The sequence below is a fragment of the Lepisosteus oculatus genome, chromosome 3 (genome assembly GCF_040954835.1).
Source record: "Lepisosteus oculatus isolate fLepOcu1 chromosome 3, fLepOcu1.hap2, whole genome shotgun sequence".
Lineage (NCBI taxonomy): Eukaryota > Metazoa > Chordata > Actinopteri > Semionotiformes > Lepisosteidae > Lepisosteus > Lepisosteus oculatus.
This window is the reverse complement of record NC_090698.1, coordinates 6182000-6206050: the sequence shown is the minus strand read 5'-3', so window position 1 is coordinate 6206050 and position 24051 is coordinate 6182000. Positions and strand designations below refer to the sequence as shown.

Genomic DNA, 24051 nt, shown 5'->3' with positions numbered 1-24051 from the left:
CTTAAGGATCAGGCATAAAACCGAGGTCCTGACTCTGAGGTTATTAAAAATCCCAGGGTGTTTCTCGAAAAGAGTAGGGGCATAACCCTGCCATTTTGGCCAAATTTCCCCTTGGACCTTACCAGTCATGGCCTCCTAATAATCTCCATCTCTGAACTGGCTCCATCACTCTGCTCTCCTCCCACTGAGAGCTGGTGTGTGGGGAGAGGACTGGCGCACTAAGGCTGCTGTCACATCATCCATGTGGGGGTACACACTGGTGGTGGTGGAGGGGATCCCCATTACCTGTAAAGCGCTTTGAGTGGAGTGTCCAGAAAAGAGCTATACATGTCATTTTTCTTTTTTTTCCTCCTTTGTCCCAGATGGGAATTCTACTATACGGGCAGGTACAGGAGGATACATCCAACATGAACGCAGTCTCATGAGAAACATATGTGTGCAAGACAAGGAAGAAAAACAAGTCCCGTCCAGGACGTGTCCTGCCTCGTGCCTGGGGCTTGCTGGGACAGGCTCCGGCTCCTGCTACCCCGGCCAGGACAGGCTGGTGAGGAAATGGATGGAGGGGAGGGGTGTAAAGAGCTCAGTCTTCACAAACCCAGGAATCGTGAGGCCCCTCCGGGATCTGGGATCCGAGTCTGGGACCTGTGCTTTAACGAACGGGCACTGCGTGAACCCGAGTGGGGGGAGGGATGTCGGCACCTGCGGCTGTGTTTGTGTCTGCTCTGCTTTGTGCTAGGTGGTGTGCCGAGGCTCTCGTTGTCACGGCGGCAGGGTTTTGGCAGGCAGCCCAAAGGGCCTGCTGGAGGTTCACATCTAGCAAAGCACAGGGGACAAACTTCCTTTTCAAACTCCAATTTAATACTCCATGTTAAAAGATAGGTTGACCAAACAAAGTAAGAATAATAAACCAGGCAAGTCCTCGATATCACTTTTAACAGGAAAAAAACAAACATTTCTGCATATCATTGAACTAAGACGGAAATGGCTTTTCACAGTTGGATTTCTTGGCGGGAGGCAGGCCGTCTCTGGCCTTGAGCTGCTCTGATCCGGGTTCTGGCTCCCACTCAGAACAGGACCTGGGGTCGGGCTCAGGAGGGCAAGACAGGAGCAAAGAGTACTCGTGTGTACTGGAGTGTTCCAGTGTGTGAGCAGTGTTCAGGTCACGTCACGCCGTGCGTGCGTGCGTATGTAAGCGCAGTGTTCAGGTCATGTCACTCCGTGTGTGTGTGTGAGAGCAGTGTTCAGGTCATGTCACTCTGTGTGTGTGTGTGTGTGTGTGTGTGTGTGTGAGAGAGAGCAGTGTTCAGGTCATGTCACTCCGTGTGTGTGTGTGTGAGCAGTGTTCAGGTCATGTCACTCCGTGTGTGTGTGTGTGAGCAGTGTTCAGGTCATGTCACTCCGTGTGTGTGTGAGAGAGCAGTGTTCAGGTCATATCACACCGTGTGTGTGTGTGCGTGAGCAGTGTTCAGGTCATGGCACTGTGTGTGTACAGTGTTTGACAATGTGCAGGATAGTGTACAATGCCGGTGTGTGGGTTACACTTTGAAACACTCCAGACACGAATAGCACTTACCTAGACATCCTAACTGCCCTTTGGCTACTATAAACTCAGAAAAGAATTCTATAAATAAATTTGACTAATACTTTATTAAAAATAAAGTATGCCCCGAGAAACAACTTTGATTCCTCCTCATGAAATGAGCTCGTCTGAAGGGACCCCCAGTCTCCTGCACCCCAACCACGCTCCGGCCCGCCTCCCATCCCTCGATCCCGGAGCCCTGCACGAGTCGAGATACTACGTTCTGTCCTCCCGCCTCTGCAGCGCGTCAGACGGCCTCTCCTGCCTCGTCCCCCGGCGCCCCATCGCCACCCTTCTCCATGGGCTCCTGGGGTTGCTCGCCCTGGGGTGGGGTCTCCGTGACGGAGACCTCCATGGTCTCCTCCGGCTTCTCGGCGCTCACTGGGGTCAAGCTCTCCTCTGGGGTCAGGGGGTCATCCTGGGAGACAGGGAGGAGGGAGTCAGAGTGTGTGTGTGTGTGTGAGAGACAGGGGTTAACACACTGCAGAGAGAGAGAGGAGGGGTTAACACACACACATGCGCACTGCAGAGAGAGAGGAGGGGTTAACACACACACACGCACTGCAAAGAGAGAGAGGAGGGGTTAACACACACACACACACTGCAAAGAGAGAGAGGAGGGGTTAACACACACACACACACTGCAGAGAGAGAGAGGAGGGGTTAACACACACACACTGCAGAGAGAGAGAGGAGGGGTTAACACACACACACACTGCAGAGAGAGAGAGGAGGGGTTAACACATGCACACACTGCAAAGAGAGAGAGGAGGGGTTAACACACACACACACACACACTGCAAAGAGAGAGAGGAGGGGTTAACACACACACACACACTGCAGAGAGAGAGAGGAGGGGTTAACACACACACTGCAGAGAGAGAAAGGAGGGGTTAACACACTCACATGCACTGCAAAGAGAGAGAGGAGGGGTTAACACACACACACACACACACACACACTGCAAAGAGAGAGAGGAGGGGTTAACACACACACTGCAGAGAGAGAGAGGAGGGGTTAACACACACACGCACTGCAGAGAGAGAGAGGAGGGGTTAACACACACACGCACTGCAAAGATAGAGAGGAGAGGTTAACACACTCACACACACACACACTGCAAAGAGAGAGAGGAGGGGTTAACACACACACACGCACTGCAAAGAGAGAGAGGAGGGGTTAACACACACACACACTGCAGAGAGAGAGAGGAGGGGTTAACACACACACACGCACTGCAAAGAGAGAGAGGAGGGGTTAACACACACACACACTGCAAAGAGAGAGAGGAGGGGTTAACACACACACACACTGCAAAGAGAGAGAGGAGGGGTTAACACACACACACACTGCAAAGAGAGAGAGGAGGGGTTAACACACACACACACTGCAGAGAGAGAGAGGAGGGGTTAACACACACACGCACTGCAGAGAGAGAGAGGAGGGGTTAACACACACACGCACTGCAAAGATAGAGAGGAGGGGTTAACACACACACACACTGCAGAGAGAGAGAGAGGAGGGGTTAACACACACACACACTGCAGAGAGAGAGAGAGGAGGTGTTAACACACACGCACACACCGGAGATGTGTAAGCTGTACCTTGATGGTTGGGGCTGGCGGCGTGTCCGGGCCGGGGGCGGCAAGCTCTTCCTCCCCTGCTTCCCGCAGCTCCATGGGCTCCTCCTCCTCAGCCAGGGTGGGGTTCGGCGCCGCCCGCGCCACCGCCACCGCCGCCGCCCCGTCCGCCAGCCCAGCGCCGCGTGGCTCCGCCTGGGGCAGAACGAGAGCCGAGGTCAGTGTGCTCAAGGCCCCCGAGACCTCCACCCCGAGGCTCCACACCCAGGGGCGAAGGGTTGGCGTTGAGGGGGCGGGGCGCTCTCTCCCCCCACGGTCCCCCGGAGCTCCCCCCACCCCCTCGGCGCGGAGCCCACTCACCGCGTCCCTCTCGGGCGGCTGTCCCAGCTCCGGCTCCTGCTTGGCGCTGGCCTCCAGGACCGCCATGATGGAGGAGGGGATGTGTGCTTGCTGCACGAGCAGAGGAGAGAGAGAGAGAGGGGTCAGAGCTGGGCTGGGGGAGTTGAGGGGACTGCAGGAGGGGGGGGGGGGCGAGGGGCCCTACCTGGTGCGGGGTGAAGGAGTGCACGTGGCCCAGCAGGGGCTCCCGGAGCTCGGGGCAGCGCTCGAACACGCTGGTCAGCTGCGGCGGGGGCAGCTGCAGCAGCACGCTGAAGGACTGGGGCTTGGTGCGCTGGCAGCACTTCACGAAGCCCTCCCACACCTTGGGGTACTTCCACACCTGGCGAGACAGCGGCGCACACGGGTCACGGCGGCGTCGCGCCCACGCCGGCGGGGCGCTGACAGCGTGCACGCCGCAGCGAGCTGGCAGTGTGTCGAGCGCGCTGGAAGCACGTCAGAGGTGCGTTATCTGTGCGCTGCTGCGTGTTTGTAGAGGGCTGTAGCGTGTCGGCAGCTTAGCGGTAGTATGTCTGTGGCGTGCTGGTTGTGTGCGGACAGCATGTCTTCAGTATTTGGCAGCGTGTTGGCAGTATTGCGGTGGTTTGGTTGCAGTATTTAGTAGTGTGTCTGCAGTATCTTGGCACCGTGTGTCGGTGTGATGGCAGCCTGACGGCGGTCCGTGTGCAGTATTTTGGCGATGGCAGCCTGACGGCGGTCCGTGTGCAGTATTTTGGCGATGGCAGCCTGACGGCGGTCTGTGTGCAGTATTTTGGCGATGGCAGTCTGACGGCGGTCTGTGTGCAGTATTTTGGCGATGGCAGCCTGACGGCGGTCCGTGTGCAGTATTTTGTGATGGCAGTCTGACGGCGGTCTGTGTGCAGTATTTTGACGATGGCAGCCTGACGGCGGTCCGTGTGCAGTATTTTGGCGATGGCAGCCTGACGGCGGTCTGTGTGCAGTATTTTGGCGATGGCAGTCTGACGGCGGTCCGTGTGCAGTATTTTGGCGATGGCAGCCTGACGGCGGTCTGTGTGCAGTATTTTGGCGATGGCAGTCTGACGGCGGTCTGTGTGCAGTATTTTGGCATGGCCGTCTGACGGCGGTCCGTGTGCAGTATTTTGGCGATGGCCGTCTGACGGCGGTCTGTGTGCAGTATTTTGGCGATGGCCGTCTGACGGCGGCCCGTGTGCAGTATTTTGGCGATGGCCGTCTGACGGCGGTCTGTGTGCAGTATTTTGGCGATGGCAGCCTGACGGCGGTCCGTGTGCAGTATTTTGGCGATGGCCGTCTGACGGCGGTCTGTGTGCAGTATTTTGGCGATGGCCGTCTGACGGCGGCCCGTGTGCAGTATTTTGGCGATGACCGTCTGACGGCGGCCCGTGTGCAGTATTTTGGCGATGGCAGCCTGACGGCGGCCCGTGTGCAGTATTTTGGCGATGGCCGTCTGACGGCGGTCCGTGTGCAGTATTTTGGCGATGGCAGTCTGACGGCGGCCCGTGTGCAGTATTTTGGAGATGGCAGTCTGACGGCGGCCCGTGTGCAGTATTTTGGCGTGCGGGCAGACCTGCTTGAGGATGAGCCGGGACAGGATGTTCATGACGAAGCCGCCCAGCCGGGGGTACATGGTGAGGGACTGGATCACCGTGCGCATCAGCAGCATGGGCAGGGGGTTCTGCTCCATCAGCTGCTGCATCACCACCGCCAGCACCTCCGAGGTGTAGACGTTCCTCTCGCCGAAGCACAGGTTCGTGGCTGCAGGGCACAAGGCAGCAGCAGCTCAGGGGAGGGAGGAGGAGGAGGGGGTTAGGGAGGAAGAGGAGGAGGGCAGATAATTTACCTTTAATGATGGACTTCATGTCGCACTTGCTGGAGTCGATGTTGTGCAGGGCGATGAGGAGCTCGCCAGGAGTCAGCGGGGAGACCGAGGAGCTGCCCTCACCTACAACCGCAAGACACACAACTCACAGCACAACGCACACTGACCCATTACATATCACATGCCGGTACTGAGACACAACACCTTCACCACTCACAGCACTTCACCAACACAAGGTACAGCGCTAAACAGAAAATGTCATGTTAAAAAAGACAACACACATCCTGACAATCTGCGCAGTTCCACACAGTAGGGGCGCGCGCGCACACACACACACACCGGCGGGGTGTCTTACTGTGCTGGGTGCCCAGGAGCCTGTTGAAGACCTCCTTCACGACGATGGGGTTCAGCTTGATCAGCTTGGGCAGCGCCTGGATCACCTCTTTCTGCGCAGACACGCACACACATAAAGAGGGATGACTCAGCGCGCGGGTCAGCAGCTCGCCGAGCACAGAGCTGGCTCAGTCCACAAAGTCCACAAGCAAATGAGTGCGGCTGGGAGTCCGGGGATCAGGCACAGACCCCCTGTCTGCACTGGTGATTGAGGGCCCAGTTGGAACAATGGTTCCCCTGGATCCGGATGGAGAATCACTGGTTTACAGAACCAATCCAGTGTGATCCGTCTGTGCCATGTATTATCAGACTCAGCTGCACGTCCGGAATAATAACTAATAATAAATCCTGCCACTTCCATACAGCTTTTCTGGACACTCCACTCAGAGCGCTTTACAGGTAATGGGGAATCCCACTATCACCACCAGTGTGCAGCCCCACCTGGATGATGAGACAGCAGCCATAGTGCGCCAGTCCTCTCCCCACACACCAGCTCTCAGTGGGAGGAGAGCAGAGTGATGAAGCCAGTTCAGAGAGGGGGGTTATTAGGAGGCCATGATTGGTAAAGGCCAGGGGAAATGCGGCCAGGACACTGGGATAACACCCTAATGCCCTGGGAATTTTAATGACCACAGTTAGGACCTTGGTTTTACATCTCATCTGGAGGACAGTATAGTGATGGGGACACAGTAGACACATGGGGACACATCAGGGAACGCAGTGAAGAAGAGAGCGTCCTGACCTTCTCCAGTCCGTTGATGACAGGGATGAGAAAACGGACGTCCGGCACCCTCTTGTGGTAGAGATCCCTCACTCTCTCCACCAGCTCCGGGGAAGGTGGCACTGCAAGACAGGCACATGCAGACACCGATCAAGGAGCTGATCAGCTCTGTGCTGATGCAGAGAGAAACAGGCTGTGCCGTAATGCAGTGACGCAGTAAGAGTCTGTCCTGAAACACAGTGCGCAGTGACGCAGCGCGCAGCAAGAGTCTGTCCTGAAACGCAGTGACGCAGTAAGAGTCTGTCCTGAAACGCAGTGACGCAGTAAGAGTCTGTCCTGAAACGCAGTGCGCAGTAAGAGTCTGTCCTGAAACGCAGTGCGCAGTAAGAGTCTGTCCTGAAACGCAGTGTGCAGTAAGAGTCTGTCCTGAAACGCAGTGACGCATTGCGCAGTAAGAGTCTGTCCTGAAACGCAGTGACGCAGTGCGCAGTAAGAGTCTGTCCTGAAACGCAGTGACGCAGTGCGCAGTAAGAGTCTGTCCTGAAACGCAGTGACGCAGTGCGCAGTAAGAGTCTGTCCTGAAACGCAGTGACGCAGTGCGCAGTAAGAGTCTGTCCTGAAACGCAGTGACGCAGTGCGCAGTAAGTCTGTCCTGAAACGCAGTGACGCAGTAAGAGTCTGTCCTGAAACGCAGTGACGCGGTGCGCAGTAAGAGTCTGTCCTGAAACGCAGTGACGCAGTGACGCAGTAAGAGTCTGTCCTGAAACGCAGTGACGCAGTGCGCAGTAAGAGTCTGTCCTGAAACGCAGTGACGCAGTGCGCAGTAAGAGTCTGTCCTGAAACGCAGTGACGCAGTGACGCAGTAAGAGTCTGTCCTGAAACGCAGTGACGCAGTAAGAGTCTGTCCTGAAACGCAGTGCGCAGTGATGCAGTAAGAGTCTGTCCTGAAACGCAGTGACGCAGTGCGCAGTAAGAGTCTGTCCTGAGACGCAGTGACGCAGTGCGCAGTAAGAGTCTGTCCTGAGACGCAGTGACGCAGTGCGCAGTAAGAGTCTGTCCTGAGACGCAGTGACGCAGTGCGCAGTAAGAGTCTGTCCTGAGACGCAGTGACGCAGTGCGCAGTAAGAGTCTGTCCTGAGACGCAGTGACGCAGTGCGCAGTAAGAGTCTGTCCTGAGACGCAGTGACGCAGTGCGCAGTAAGAGTCTGTCCTGAGACGCAGTGACGCAGTGCGCAGTAAGAGTCTGTCCTGAAATGCAGTGACGCAGTGCGCAGTAAGAGTCTGTCCTGAAATGCAGTGACGCAGTGCGCAGTAAGAGTCTGTCCTGAAACGCAGTGACGCAGTGCGCAGTAAGAGTCTGTCCTGAAACGCAGTGACACAGTGCGCAGTAAGAGTCTGTCCTGAAACGCAGTGACACAGTGCGCAGTAAGAGTCTGTCCTGAAACGCAGTGACGCGGTAAGAGTCTGACCTGAAACGCACTGTGCCACAGTGCGCAGTAAGAGTCTGTCCTGAAACGCACTGTGCCACACCACTCTGTACTGTACCTTTGTCTGTGAGGATGTGCAGGCAGCGCGTCACCAGGGTCTCGGCGCCCTTGGGGCAGTTCTCCACCAGAAGCAGCAGCTCTGGCGAGTTCATCCCCATACCGCGGATCTACAGACAGACAGAGCGAAAACGGTAAGACAACAAGGAACAGACCCTGACCAAGTACAGGATCAGTGCCCACAGCCTGGCCATAGACACTGGACACAGACCTGACTGACTAGAGAGGACAGGCTCAGTGACCACAGCCTGGCCATAGACACTGGACACAGACCTGACTGACTAAAGAGGACAGGCTCAGTGACCACAGCCTGGCCATAGACACTGGACACAGACCTGACTGACTAGAGAGGACAGGCTCAGTGACCACAACCTGGGCATAGACACTGGACACAGATAGACCTGACTGACAAGAGAGGACAGGCTCAGTGACCACAGCCTGGGCATAGACACTGGCCACAGACAGACCTGGCTGACCAGAGAGGACAGGCTCAGTGACCACAGCCTGGCCATAGAGGACAGGGAGTCCTCAGAGACCGGAGATGCACTTTCTGCTGCACTGGTAGATTAGACAAACATAATCTCCTATATATAACAAATCTAATCCCAGAATTCCCACAGCTGCCAGAATCAGAACAGCTTCAGTCCTACTGGGGAGGAAACTCAACAGAGCTGCAGCCCAGAGTGCGAGGAACAGACGCGAACCTGTCTCACAAGAAGTTTTTTATTGTAAAGGTTTTGCTAACTGGTATTGCTTGGGCAACACTGTGGTTCCCCAGTTGAGCCCGAGAGCTGGGCTGGAGACTCGGCGCTGTACCGGCTGCTCGATGACGCGGAGCACGGTGCGCTTGATGTCGGCGATGGCCTCGGTGTAGACAGACGCCAGCTCGTGCACCAGGCGATGGTTGAGCGGCAGGAGAGAGAGATACAGGTACAGGCACTGCCGCACGGTCTCCTCCGTCCACGGGGCTGCCACCTCTGCGGGCGGACAGACGGGTGGTCAGGCAGACAGGCAGGAGGACGGGCAGACGGGCAGGCGGTCAGTCAGGGAGACGGGCAGGCGGTCAGTCAGGGAGACGGGCAGGCGGGCAGGCGGTCAGTCAGGGTGACGGGCAGGCGGGCAGGCGGGCAGTCAGGGAGACGGGCAGGCGGGCAGTCAGGGAGACGGGCAGGCGGTCAGTCAGGGAGACGGGCAGGCGGTCAGTCAGGGAGACGGGCAGGCGGGCAGGCGGTCAGTCAGGGTGACGGGCAGGCGGGCAGGCGGGCAGTCAGGGAGACGGGCAGGCGGGCAGTCAGGGAGACGGGCAGGCGGGCAGTCAGGGAGACGGGCAGGCGGGCAGTCAGGGAGACGGGCAGGCGGACAGGCGGTCAGTCAGGGAGACGGGCAGGCGGGCAGGCGGTCAGTCAGGGAGACGGGCAGGCGGTCAGTCAGGGAGACGGGCAGGCGGGCAGTCAGGGAGACGGGCAGGCGGGCAGTCAGGGAGACGGGCAGGCGGGCAGGCGGTCAGTCAGGGAGGCGGGCAGGCGGTCAGTCAGGGAGGCGGGCAGGCGGTCAGTCAGGGAGACGGGCAGGCGGACAGGCGGTCAGTCAGGGAGACGGGCAGGCGGGCAGGCGGTCAGTCAGGGAGACGGGCAGGCGGGCAGGCGGTCAGTCAGGGAGACGGGCAGGCGGTCAGTCAGGGAGACGGGCAGGCGGTCAGTCAGGGAGACGGGCAGGCGGGCAGGCGGTCAGTCAGGGAGACGGGCAGGCGGGCAAGGTAACTGTGTCCGCGTGGCCGTGTCGGGGGGTGTGCCTGCCTCACCAGTGTCCTTGTCGGCCCCGAACAGCAGGGACGGGGGGTTGGGGTGCACCAGCAGTTGCATGTAGTTGAGGGCGAACTTCTCAATGTAATCCCTCAGCTGGTCCTTCTCATACATCCGCTTGATAAAGGTCAGAGCGTGTGTGCGCACCTGCACAGAGAGGCACAGGGTCAGACAGAGAGAGGGTCAGAGTGTGTGTGCGCACCTGCACAGAGGACACAGGGTCAGACAGAGAGAGGGTCAGAGTGTGTGTGCGCACCTGCACAGAGAGGCACAGGGTCAGTGAGAGAGAGGGTCAGAGCGTGTGTGCGCACCTGCACAGAGAGGCACAGGGTCAGACAGAGAGAGGGTCAGAGCGTGTGTGCGCACCTGCACAGAGAGGCACAGGGTCAGACAGAGAGAGGGTCAGAGCGTGTGTGCGCACCTGCACAGAGGACACAGGGTCAGACAGAGAGAGGGTCAGAGTGTGTGTGCACACCTGCACAGAGAGGCACAGGGTCAGACAGAGAGAGGGTCAGAGTGTGTGTGCGCACCTGCACAGAGAGGCACAAGGTCAGACAGAGAGAGGGTCAGAGTGTGTGTGCGCACCTGCAGAGAGAGGCACAGGGTCAGACAGAGAGAGGGTCAGAGCGTGTGTGCGCACCTGCACAGAGGACACAGGGTCAGACAGAGAGAGGGTCAGAGCGTGTGTGCGCACCTGCACAGAGAGGCACAGGGTCAGACAGAGAGAGGGTCAGAGTGTGTGTGCGCACCTGCACAGAGGACACAGGGTCAGACAGAGAGAGGGTCAGAGTGTGTGTGCGCACCTGCACAGAGGACACAGGGTCAGACAGAGAGAGGGTCAGAGTGTGTGTGCGCACCTGCACAGAGGACACAGGGTCAGACAGAGAGAGGGTCAGAGCGTGTGTGCGCACCTGCACAGAGAGGCACAGGGTCAGACAGAGAGAGGGTCAGAGTGTGTGTGCGCACCTGCACAGAGGACACAGGGTCAGACAGAGAGAGGGTCAGAGTGTGTGTGCGCACCTGCACAGAGGACACAGGGTCAGACAGAGAGAGGGTCAGAGTGTGTGTGCGCACCTGCACAGAGGACACAGGGTCAGACAGAGAGAGGGTCAGAGCGTGTGTGCGCACCTGCACAGAGAGGCACAGGGTCAGACAGAGAGAGGGTCAGAGTGTGTGTGCGCACCTGCACAGAGGACACAGGGTCAGACAGAGAGAGGGTCAGAGCGTGTGTGCGCACCTGCACAGAGAGGCACAGGGTCAGACAGAGAGAGGGTCAGAGTGTGTGTGCGCACCTGCACAGAGGACACAGGGTCAGACAGAGAGAGGGTCAGAGTGTGTGTGCGCACCTGCACAGAGGACACAGGGTCAGACAGAGAGAGGGTCAGAGCGTGTGTGCGCACCTGCACAGAGAGGCACAGGGTCAGACAGAGAGAGGGTCAGAGTGTGTGTGCGCACCTGCACAGAGGACACAGGGTCAGACAGAGAGAGGGTCAGAGTGTGTGTGCGCACCTGCACAGAGAGGCACAGGGTCAGACAGAGAGAGGGTCAGAGCGTGTGTGCGCACCTGCACAGAGAGGCACAGGGTCAGACAGAGAGAGGGTCAGAGTGTGTGTGCGCACCTGCAGAGAGAGGCACAGGGTCAGACAGAGAGAGGGTCAGAGCGTGTGTGCGCACCTGCACAGAGGACACAGGGTCAGACAGAGAGAGGGTCAGAGTGTGTGTGCGCACCTGCACAGAGGACACAGGGTCAGACAGAGAGAAGGTCAGAGTGTGTGTGCGCACCTGCACAGAGGACACAGGGTCAGACAGAGAGAGGGTCAGAGTGTGTGTGCGCACCTGCACAGAGGACACAGGGTCAGACAGAGAGAGGGTCAGAGTGTGTGTGCGCACCTGCACAGAGAGGCACAGGGTCAGACAGAGAGAGGGTCAGAGTGTGTGTGCGCACCTGCACAGAGAGGCACAGGGTCAGACAGGGTCACACACAGAGACAGAGAGAGTCAGACAGAGACAGGGTCAGGGTCAGAGTCTAACAGAGACAGGGACAGGCACAGAGGGGGGAGAGAAGGTAACACAAAGAGAAGAGACAGAGAGAGAGGGTCAGATAGAGACAGACAGAGAGAGGAGAGACAGGGTCAGACAGAGAATGACAGAGGGGTTTGTATGGAGACCTTGTCCTTTTCGTGTGAGCTGAGGTCCAGCAGGACGTGGAGGTACTGGAATTGTCTTGAGGGCCTCTTCATGATGAGCTCCTTCAGCGTCGTCATGCCCAGGTAGACACGTGACTGCAACACAAACTGGACAGTTCACACACAGGGCACCTACAACCACCTGTACACCCGGCGTGTCCACACACAGGGCTCCAATAAGAGACTGGACACCAGGCGTGTCCACACACAGGGGCTCCAATAAGAGTCTGGACACCAGGCGTGTCCACACACAGGGGCTCCAATAAGAGTCTGGACACCAGGCGTGTCCACACACAGGGGCTCCATTTCAAAGCTCAACTGTTGTTGAGCAACAGTTCTACATTTGCAGGGGATGGGAGCGCCGTTCGTACCTCGTCCTCGCAGTAGCGGCGGATCACCTCCAGGGCGGACTCAGTTATCAGAGGAGCCTCCAGCACCAGCTTTGTGAAGAGCCTGGGAGAGGAGGAGGAGAGCCGAGATTCAGACAGCAGCAGCTGCCGCGGGCTCGGGCTCGGGCTCGGCCCTGGGAGCCGAGCCTACTGGGCTGGGAGACGGCCGGGGAAAACCAGACTGCTGCTACAAGTCATGTCAAATGAACCAGTAGGTGGCGCTCTTCCCTCTAAACCATTCCCAAATTCCCAAACCAGCGCCCCCGGATGGCGACCAGGAACCCTGAGCTCTCGGAGGGTCCATCCTTCGGATAACAGGACACTAAACTAAAATCCTGACCGCCCTGGCGCACAAGATCCCCTACTGGCACTATTGGCAAGACAGGGGATATCAGTCCCAGTCTCCTGGCTCATTTCTACACTGTGTTTGTACAGCCTGCCCTCCCTAAAGTTCCCCTGCTGCAGCTGGTGAGGCGATCCCTCTCTCCTCCCCTGATCTGCTGTGCTGCAGGTGCAGAACAGCTGCCCCCCAGTGGTGGGAGAAATGCCCCCCCCCCCGTATGGACATGAAGTCCTCCCCTCCCCCTCACCCATCTCTCTGGTCTGGCTTCTCCTGCAGGCCGGACAGCAGCGTGATGAGGCAGTGGTCGTAGCCGTCCAGCAGGCCCTGCGGCCCCTGGCTCAGGTAGCTGTTGTACTCCTGGTAGAGCAGGGCGAAGGCCAGGTCGCTGCGGCCGCGGATGTCCTCCAGGGCGAAGGCCAGCACCTCGTCCTTCATCGCCCCGCCCAGCTGGGTCACCAGCCTGGACAGGAGCTTCACTCGCACCTGGGGCGGCGGGAGGGGGAAGGATCGGGAGAACGGCCGTGGTTAGAATGGCCAAACACTTCACCTGACTTGACCATACCCCCCCCCGACCCCCTCCTCCCCAGGGGCTCACGTGTGACATTCCGGAGCGGGCGATGGCCTTCTCCGACTCCAGGATGCGCTTGATGGACGTGTGGGTCATCTTCTCAGCCTGGGCCTCCGACAGGGGCTGGATCACGTCCGCCAGCCGGAACACCTTCTTGCGGCCACCGGCCCCGGACGCCCTGCGGCGGCGAGAGGAGAGGTCAGTTCACAGGCAGGGCACCTACAACCACCTGGACACCCGGCGTGTCCACACACAGGGCTCCAATAAGAGTCTGGACACCAGGTCTGTTCACACACAGGGGTCCAACACACAGGGGCTCCAATAAGAGTCTGGACACCAGGCGTGTCCACACACAGGGCTCCAATAAGAGTCTGGACACCAGGTGTGTCCACACACAGGGACTCCAGTAAGAGTGTGGACACCAGGAGTGTCCACACACAGGGGCTCCAATAAGAGTCTGGACACCAGGCGTGTCCACACACAGGGCTCCAATAAGAGTCCGGACACCAGGCGTGTCCACACACAGGGCTCCAATAAGAGTCCGGACACCAGGCGTGTCCACACACAGGGCTCCAATAAGAGTCTGGACACCAGGAGTGTCCACACACAGGGGCTCCAATAAGAGTCTGGACACCAGGTGTGTCCACACACAGGGGCTCCAATAAGAGTCTGGACACCAGGCGTGTCCACACACAGGGGCTCCAATAAGAGTCTGGACACCAGGCGTGTCCACACCCAGGGGCTCCAATAAGAGTCTGGACACCAGGCGTGTCCACATGCAGGGGCTCCAATAAGAGTGTGGACACCAGGTGTGTCCACACACAGGGGCTCCTATAAGAGTCTGGACACCAGGCATGGCGCCGGGGGGTGGGGCGGGGCGTCTCACTTGGTCTGGGCCGAGGGCAGGATGGGCTCGGGCAGCCTCTTGGCCTGGGGCGCTCCCGCCCCCTCCTCGTCCGCCGCCTGGCTCTTCCCGGCCTGGTACCCCCCCAGCACGGAGATGGCCTGGCCCAGGGACACGGCCGACACCCTGCGCTTGATGAGCACGCTGTCCGCCCGCGGCTCGGGCCCCATCTCGCCCTCCGCCGCGCACTCCTTCCCCGAGTCTTCCTCCCGAGTCTTCATCTGCTCCACGCCTGAGGAGGGGGGGGCAGAGACAGACAGACGGAAAGATAGATTGAGTGGGGGGATAGAGGGATGAAGAGAGACAGAGATAGCGAGAGAGTAAGAGACAAAAGGAGTAAAAGATGCAGAAAGGGGGAGAGAGAGAGAGACAGAGGGATTAGAGGAGAAAGAGTGTAAAGGCAGACAGAAAGAAATACCAGTCAGATCGACAGAGGGGTTTGTCTGTAACCCTCTGACTGCCCTGCTGTCTTCCCTATACCGCCCCCCTTCACCCCTATACTGGCCCTCACCAGGCCCTCTCCCCTATCATCACCCCACCCCCCCTCACCAGGCCCTCTCCCCTGTACCCCCCCTCACCAGGCCCTCTCCCTTATCATCACCCCCCCTCACCAGGCCCTCTCCCCTGTACCCCCCCTCACCAGGCCCTCTCCCCTATCATCACCCCCCTCCCCAGGCCCTCTCCCCTATCACCCCCCCTCACCAGGCCCTCTCCCTTATCATCACCCCCCTCACCAGGCCCTCTCCCTTATCATCACCCCCCCTCACCAGGCCCTCTCCCCTGTACCCCCCCTCACCAGGCCCTCTCCCCTGTACCCCCCCTCACCAGGCCCTCTCCCCTGTACCCCCCCTCACCAGGCCCTCTCCCCTGTACCCCCCCTCACCAGGCCCTCTCCCCTATCATCACCCCCCTCACCAGGCCCTCTCCCCTATACCCCCCCTCACCAGGCCCTCTCCCCTATACCCCCCCTCACCAGGCCCTCTCCCCTGTACCCCCCCTCACCAGGCCCTCTCCCCTATACCCCCCCTCACCAGGCCCTATCCCAGCGGCGGTCATCTGCGTGGCCATGAGCCTGCCCAGGTGCTTGATCTGGGCGTCGGTGCCGGCCGACTCCACGGGCGTGTAGGTGGCCTGGAAGGAGGCGGGCATGGAATCGGGCAGGTAGACCATGCTGATCAGCACCTGGGCGACAGACAGACAGGGGGTCAGGGGTCAGGGGTCAGGGGTCAGGCCCGCGCCGCGCCGGCGCACCCCTCCCCGTCCCGCCCTCACCAGGTTGGCCACGTTCTCCGGCGTGAGCAGCGGCAGCAGGAAGTCGGCGGTGACGTCGATGGCGGTGTGCGCTCCGGGGGTGGAGGAGGGCTTGGGCGCCGAGGCGGGCGCCGGCTCCAGGTCCTTGTCCTCGTCGTCCTCCACCAGGGACGGCTCTGAGCACACAGCACAGCACCGTGAGAGAGGGAGAGGAACAGAGAGCAAGAGGGAGGGGGGTGGAGAGAGAGGAAGAGGGAGAGGGACGGAGAGCAAGAGGGAGGGGGTGGAGAGAGAGGAAGAGGGAGAGGGACGGAGGGGGAGTTGGGAAAAAAGCCCACCGATCTTGATCTTCTTGCCGCTGGGCTCGGCCTCGTGGCGCGGCCTCTTGCGCAGGTCGCGGGGCGCGGGCAGGCAGCGGGCGATGTCCTGCTGGGGGGTGCCCAGGTCCAGCAGCAGCGTGGTGATCTGGGCCTGGAACTCGGTGCTGCAGGGGTGCCGCAGCACGCTGAGCAGGTGCAGCTTCAGGTTCTTCCGCACGCTGCTCACCTGCGAGCGCGCCAGCGTGGGGGGCAGGTTCGCTGCGGCGAGAGGGAGGCTGTGACCACCCAGCGGGCACCGAACAGCACGCACTGTCATACTGCACACCGCCATGCTGTGCGCCCACTTTCCTCACAGGCACCCCAACAACACGTGTGGCTTGCACACGCCACGCACACACCCTTGCTTTCCCAGCACGCACAGCCCACGCACAGCCCACGCACAGCCCACGCACAGCCCACGCACAGCCCACGCACAGCCCACGCACACACCCTTGCTTTCCCAGCACGCACACGCCACGCACACGCCACGCACACGCCACGCACACGCCACGCACACGCCCTTGCTTTCCCAGCACGCACACGCCACGCACACGCCACGCACACGCCACGCACACGCCACGCACACGCCACGCACACGCCACGCACACCCTTGCTTTCCCAGCACACACACGCCACACACACACCCCTGCTTTCCCGGCATGCACATACTCTCTCGCACTCACCGTGCAGGGTCTCGTAGGCCTGGATGACCTCGGACATGAACATGGGCCGTTGCCGGGCGATGGTCGCCAGGGAGCCCAGGGCGGCGGTGAGGTTGATGCTGGAGATGGCCGGGTGGACCATGAACTTCAGCAGCTGCTCCAGCGCGGCCTTGCCCTCCTCGCACAAGGTGTCTGGACACAGGGGGCAGATGGCGTGTGAGCCCAGCACCTCCTCCCCCCCTCCAGCCCCCTCCCCCTCCCGCTCCCTCACCGTATCGGATGTAGGGGTGGTCCCGGGGGACCTTGTCCAGGCTGATGTCCCCCTCCTGCTTGCGGGGGATGTCGGAGTCCGGCACGCGGGGCGACAGCGTGATGATGAGCGACTCGGTGAACTTGATGGCGTGGGTCCGCACCCCGTCGTTGTCGGAGTCCAGCAGCGCAAGCACGTCCTCCTTCATCTGGGTCACCATGTCCCAGCAGGCCTCCTGCAGCTCCGACACCACCTTCGAGCGCACCAGCCACTGGCCGGGAGAGAGGGAGAGTCGGAATACAGGACAGGGCGGGAACAGCACGCGTTACACACTGTCCAGGGCGGCAGGCAGGGGCACCGTGTCCAGTCTGTGTTACACACTGTCCAGTACAACAGCCAGGTACAGCCCGCTTTACACACTGTCCCATGCAGTGTGAACAGTACAGTATCCAGGACTGACCAGTGTGCAGTGTGAACAGTACAGTATCCAGGACTGACCAGTGTGCATGCTGCAGTGTGTTATACAGTGTGCAGTGTGAGCAGTACAGTATCCAGGACTGACCAGTGTGCATGCTGCAGTGTGTGATACAGTGTGCAGTGTGAGCAGTACAGTATCCAAGACTGACCAGTGTGCATGCTGCAGTGTGTGATACAGTGTGCAGTGTGAGCAGTACAGTATCCAGGACTGACCAGTGTGCAGTGTGAACAGTACAGTGTCCAGGACTGACCAGTGTGCATGCTGGAGTGTGTGATACAGTGTGCAGTGTGAGCAGTACAGTATCCAGGACTGACCAGTGTGCAGTGTGAACAGTACAGTATCCAGGACTGACCAGTGTGCATGCTGGAGTGTGTGATACAGTGTGCAGTGTGAACAGTACAGTATCCAGGACTGATCAGTGTGCAGTGTGAACAGTACAGTATCCAGGACTGACCAGTGTGCATGCTGCAGTGTGTGATACAGTGTGCAGTGTGAGCAGTACAGTATCCAGGACTGACCAGTGTGCATGCTGCAGTGTGTGATACAGTGTGCACTGTGAGCAGTACAGTATCCAGGACTGACCAGTGTGCAGTGTGAACAGTACAGTGTCCAGGACTGACCAGTGTGCATGCTGGAGTGTGTGATACAGTGTGCAGTGTGAGCAGTACAGTATCCAGGACTGACCAGTGTGCAGTGTGAACAGTACAGTATCCAGGACTGACCAGTGTGCATGCTGGAGTGTGTGATACAGTGTGCAGTGTGAACAGTACAGTATCCAGGACTGACCAGTGTGCAGTGTGAACAGTACAGTATCCAGGACTGACCAGTGTGCATGCTGCAGTGTGTGATACAGTGTGCAGTGTGAACAGTACAGTATCCAGGACTGACCAGTGTGCAGTGTGAACAGTACAGTGTCCAGGACTGACCAGTGTGCAGTGTGAACAGTACAGTGTCCAGGACTGACCAGTGTGCATGCTGGAGTGTGTGATACAGTGTGCAGTGTGAACAGTACAGTATCCAGGACTGACCAGTGTGCAGTGTGAACAGTACAGTATCCAGGACTGACCAGTGTGCATGCTGCAGTGTGTGATACAGTGTGCAGTGTGAACAGTACAGTATCCAGGACTGACCAGTGTGCATGCTGCAGTGTGTGATACAGTGTGTGATACAGTGTGCAGTGTGAGCAGTACAGTGTCCAGGACTGACCAGTGTGCAGTGTGAACAGTACAGTATCCAGGACTGACCAGTGTGCATGCTGCAGTGTGTGATACAGTGTGCAGTGTGAACAGTACAGTATCCAGGACTGACCAGTGTGCATGCTGCAGTGTGTGATACAGTGTGTGATACAGTGTGCAGTGTGAGCAGTACAGTGTCCAGGACTGACCAGTGTGCAGTGTGAACAGTACAGTGTCCAGGACTGACCAGTGTGCATGCTGCAGTGTGAACAGTACAGTATCCAGGACTGACCAGTGTGCATGCTGCAGTGTGTGATACAGTGTGCAGTTTGAGCAGTACGGAAGGTATAATCACCTGCAGGGCCACCTTGTAGAGCTGCGTGAGGGTGAGGATGGCCTTCTTCACCACGTTGACGCTCTCGTCCTTCAGCAGCATGTTGAGGTTGGCGATGAGCTTCAGCAGCAGCTCATTGTCCCGCTTGCTGTCGCAGGCGGAAAGCGCAGGATGAGCCCCGACCTCAGCTAGTGCCCGCTGACCCCGTCCGGCAGAGGCACGACAATCTCAGGGCTGTTAACCCCCCCCAACCCCCAGACCAACAGCATGGGCAGCAGAGCAACCGGATCGGCACCAAGCCCTGCCACATTAAAATGAGCACGTGCCCAGACGCGGTCATGCCAGTTTAAGTACCAGCCACCGGAACGGAGGTCCCCGTCCTGCCCTGCGCAATACACAGTGCACAATGCAGAAGGGCTGGGCTGTACACGACACCGCGGTCTGCGTGTGTTGGTGCCTGCTGTGCATCGTGCTAGGTGCTGTGTCATTTTGAGCTGCTGGGACGTGGAAGTAAGACACACTAAGTCAACAAGCGAAAGATAAAGGGGGGGACAGAAAAAGATATCCCTGAGTTTAGAAAGCAAGGAAACTTTAAAGCGGATGGAGAACATTTCTGGCTTGTAAACGGACTACGTGCTCTTGATGATCGTCAGTGATCCACGGGAGATCAAGCGATTTCACGGCAAGGGTCACTCACCACGCCTCCTCGATGAAGCCGATCACAAACTTGCGAACTTCCATGGACTTGTCCGTCTGGAACGCTATCATCTCCTGCGTGAAGCGGGAGGGATGGGACAGAGGAGAGAGCCGGGAATGAGAGAGGGGGGACTGGATCCGAAATCCCCAAGACTTGCCTGGGAAGAACTGCATCACAATCGCCAGGAAAGCCCCCGTCTCTTACGTGGGTATCATGACTTGGCAGTGATTTCAAACACTACTGCAGTACTCCCCCCCAGTCAGCACCTTCAGGACTCTGCACTTACGTCTAAGAAGTTGTCGAGGAGCGAGGGGTCCTTGTTGATGATCAGCTCCTGCACCTGTGGAGAGGAGACACCAGACTGGGTGAGACCAAGCGACAGCGTCTGAAAGCGTCTCCCCGTGCGGGGGGAGCCCTGACTGCGGGGGGAACTCACCCTGTGGGGGCACCCTGACTGCGGGGGTGCCACCCAGCCTGCGGGGGTGCCACCCAGCCTGCGGGGGGGGCGCCCTGACTGCGGGGGCGCCCTGACTGCGGGGGGAACTCACCCTGCGGGGGCGCCCTGACTGCGGGGGGAACTCACCCTGCGGGGGCGCCCTGACTGCGGGGGGAACTCACCCTGCGGGGGCGCCCTGACTGCGGGGGGAACTCACCCTGCGGGGGCGCCCTGACTGCGGGGGTGACTATGATGTCCAGCTCGACCGGGCTGCAGTGCCGAGTGGGGTGCCCCTACCTGGTCCACCTGGTCTCTCTACCTGGCCTCTACCTGCTTCACCTCACTCCTCTCGAGAGCGCAGGCGCAGGTCTCCAGCTCACACCCCCTCTCCCCGCTACATTGCACGCCATTGCATAAAAACCTTCCGCTCGCGGGAGGCGCGTTGTAACCGCCAGAGACGAGACCGCGTGCGAGGGGGTGAGGGCTCATCCAATGCACCTGGATGAACCCAAACGAGCCGCGACTGACTGATTGGTTAGTGCCCGTCTCATCGGGCTGATCAGGACTGACCTGCTTCAGGACTGTGAGCTTGTTCTCTGTGGCAATCAGGGCAGCCTGGTTCAGCAGCTCCACCACCTGCAGGAGAAGAAAGAAGAGGGGAGGAGAGAAGCAGAGAGAGAGAGCAGTGGCAAGAGAAGAGAGGGGATGAAGTGACAGAGAACAGAAGAGAAACATCAGGATACTGAAGTTCCCGTTTTCACTGGACAGCCTCTGTCTTTGTGGCTGCAGTAGGACAGTGTGTGCAGTCTGTGGTGCATAGTTATCGTGTGGTGAGTTTGAATCTATTAAGCATATACTGCAGTTATATGCCACAGTTTTAAGCTATCATGTGACTGTAGTGCAACCGATTAGCAATCAGTTAGCATGCTGTGTTTATATGGCAGAATGATACAGAGTTCAAGCCTCGCCTGGAGCAGTACATTTTACCAGCTATATAATTCTGCAGCTCACACCTGTAGACTGAAGTGCAGATGGAAAATTAAAGACCAAGATCCTGACTCTCTGTGGTCATTAAAAATTCCAGAGTTTCTTGAAAAGAGTAGAAGTGTCCTGAAATTTCCCCCTGGCCTTTACCAGTCATGGCCTCCTAATAACCCCCCTCTCTGAACTGGCTTCATCACTCTGCTCTCCTCCCCACCGAGAGCTGGTGTGTGGAGAGTGTACTGGTGCACTACGGCTGCCTTCCCTTCATGGGGCTGCACACTGGTGGGGGTCGTGGGATTCCCCATTACCTCTACAGCTCTCTGAGTGGAGTGTCCAGAAAAGCTCTAGGGAAGTGGAGGGAATTTACTGTGGTGTAGTTGTGAACTGGGCAGCAACGGGTGTGTGCATTGTACACTGTCCAGCGGAGCAGGCAGCTGTGCATCAGTGTGCGAGTGTGCAGTGTGAGTACCCTCTCGCTGGTGGTCATGTCGATGGCCGTGTCCTCCTCCCCGGCGAAGAACTGCGACGCCACGCTGGTCCTCACAGCGCCCCCTCCGGGCTCCCCGCCGCCCGCTGCCATCCTACCCTGTGCACACAGAGACAAGCGCACTGCTCACCTTCGATCCACAGGAGGCGCCACTGTTCGCTGTTTGCCGCCACCTGTGACCTCCTGTCGCTTTTCAGAACCGTGCAGAGCCTGGGTACTTCTACACAGGCCCATCATGACCCGCTCCTTGTGCCTGACATCTGCAAAGCGGCACTGCAGGCCTCCACACTCTTGCCTGGTCAGGTCTGAGCCCGTCCCTGGTCACAGCCCCAACCTCACACTGTGGGATTCCTCCAGATCCCTGGTCACAGCCCACCCTCACACTGTGGGATTCCTCCAGATCCCTGGTCACAGCCCCAGCCTCACACTGTGGGATTCCTCCAGATCCCTGGTCACAGCCCAGCCTCACACTGTGGGATTCCTCCAGATCCCTGGTCGCAGCCCCAGCCTCACACTGTGGGATTCCTCCAGATCCCTGGTCACAGCCCCACCCTCACACTGTGGGATTTCTCCAGATCCCTGGTCACAGCCCCAACCTCACACTGTGGGATTCCTCCAGATCCCTGGTCACAGCCCCAACCTCACACTGTGGGATTCCTCCAGATCCCTGGTCACAGCCCCAACCTCACACTGTGGGATTCCTCCAGATCCCTGCTCATAGCCCAGCCTCACACAGTGGGATTCCTCCAGATCCCTGTTCACAGCCCAGCCTCACACTGTGGGATTCCTCCAGATCCCTGGTCACAGCCCCAACCTCACACTGTGGGATTCCTCCAGATCCCTGCTCATAGCCCAGCCTCACACTTGGGATTCCTCCAGATCCCTGGTCACGCAGGCTCGACCCACAGGTGTCTGTGCAAGAACACAAATGAGTAGCTGCACCCGGACCGGTCTGGGCCACATTTTAATGATTGTTAAGAGTATTTCACGTTCAATGTGAACATTCCAGAAGAAATGTTCTCTGGTGCAGTACCTCTAACACTAATAATGTCGCTGATAATAACTTATTTAAACCACCGGCGAGACATGCCTGGGGTTAATTCCAGTTATTAACCACAGCCGCCTGCCACTGGTGTTAATAATAACGACGACGATGGCCTGTCCAGGGTAAATGCCGGTGTAAGCGGGTGTTACAGGTAATGACAGCACTCCTTGTCCCTGAACCACCACGAACAACAGGGCATCTTCCGGTGACCGGAGGCTCTGCTGGAGTTACTGATGCACCCTGCTTTACGCGCAAGAGGAACTTCCTTCGACATCCAGAATGAAAAAGACAAGTTGGAAACGACACCATAAATCAGAAGCCTGACTTGAACCCAGCCTGGTTACAGTGTTGCCAGCACCGCGCTGTATCCCGCCACAACTTCCATGCCAATTAAACTAAGGAACGCTTAACACCTGATGTTAAATATTCGACACAACACTTTCGTCAGACCTCGTAAACACAAGCGATACAGGCCACAGATCTCACCTCGGGGAACTGATTCCTTTTTTAAAAAAGTAAGTCAACGAGCTGTTTCTCTGCCGAAGAATGTTTCTATCAGACCACAAACACATCTAGGAGGCCGCCATCTTGAAAAGCATCAAAGGAAATAAGGTCGTATCTCCCGCAATGTCTCCTGGGAAGTGTAGTTTATTGTAGAGGAAGGGGGGTGTCGTCAGGAAACAATTTCCGGTGCCGTTAAAACCGCCTTTGCTTGCGACACGATTAAGTTTTATCAGACATTTAGCGGGAAAGAAAGGCGTGTGACTTATTTTATTTCCTCGCTGGTTCAGAAGCTTGTAAGAAATCATTTCAGAGCCTGATGTTTAAGAAATATGTTTTTACATGAGTGAGGCCGATTAGAAATGAATTAAGATGGGGCCATTCACCGGTTTATTTCCCTTGGTAGTCGCTAAATGATCCAGGGATCTCGTGTCTTGAATATGACGAGGGTATCGGCTTCAACATGGCCGCTTAGCTTGTTCCACTCTCCCACCACATTGTGGGTAAAGACCCGCCTCCTGTTCTCGGTTTCAAATGCGCTTCCCCGTAGTTTTCACTTGTGAGCCCCGGTTCGCGTTTCGCCGCGCATTCTGATGAAGTCCGCTAGGGCTGACTCTGCCCTCGAGGAATTTAAATACTATTATTCGGTCCTGTCATGGTCCTCTCTCTTGAAGACTAGAGAGATCGGGTTCCTTCAGCCTGCTGGTGTCGGATATTTCTTTAAACTCCGGAATGAGTCATAATTGTTCCAGTTTTCTCTGGCCTCATTCCTTCTTCTTCTTCTTTTTCACAGCCTTAATTAGTCCCAGACTGTCCTGGGCTCAGCTGCTTTGGTTGCTCTTCTCCACTTGTCTCTGTCGAGCACATCTTCCTCACTCACTTCACACACCTCCATATCTTTTCTCACACAATCTCTCCATCTCTTTCTAGGCCTGCCTCTCCCCCTGTTACCTTCCACCTCAAATTCCATTACCCTCTTTGTTACTTCCTCAACGTCCCTCCTCATGATCTGTCCATACCACCGTCACCTCGCCTCTCGCATCTTCTCAACCACATCCACCACCCTACATCGTCTACGCATTTCTTCATTTCTGATCTCATCCTTCATTGAAATCTGCAGAATCCATCTCAACATCCTCATTCCAGTGCAGCAATATCTGTTTTTTGGTGTCGCGGTGACCCAAAT

General features: G+C 58.0%; 1 protein-coding gene across 1 annotated transcript; it reads right to left on the bottom strand.

Annotated features, from left to right (window-relative positions):
• Window positions 1-836: 836 nt before the first annotated feature.
• Window positions 837-22983, bottom strand: sympk (symplekin). Its single transcript, XM_069186455.1, has 27 exons — window positions 22851-22983; window positions 21302-21418; window positions 20419-20484; window positions 19699-19752; window positions 19413-19486; window positions 18737-18863; window positions 16750-16999; window positions 16500-16670; window positions 15796-16035; window positions 15479-15633; window positions 15238-15388; window positions 14189-14438; window positions 13330-13480; window positions 12982-13217; window positions 12374-12455; window positions 11985-12098; window positions 9816-9963; window positions 8831-8991; window positions 8016-8124; window positions 6492-6592; window positions 5712-5802; window positions 5378-5479; window positions 5105-5292; window positions 3704-3880; window positions 3520-3609; window positions 3184-3354; window positions 837-1997 (listed from the first exon to the last, which is right to left on the bottom strand). Exons 2-27 carry the CDS (start codon window positions 21410-21412, stop codon window positions 1827-1829), a joined length of 3741 nt encoding a protein of 1246 aa, XP_069042556.1. The 5' UTR covers window positions 21413-21418; window positions 22851-22983; the 3' UTR covers window positions 837-1826.
• Between the last annotated feature and the right edge of the window lie 1068 nt (window positions 22984-24051).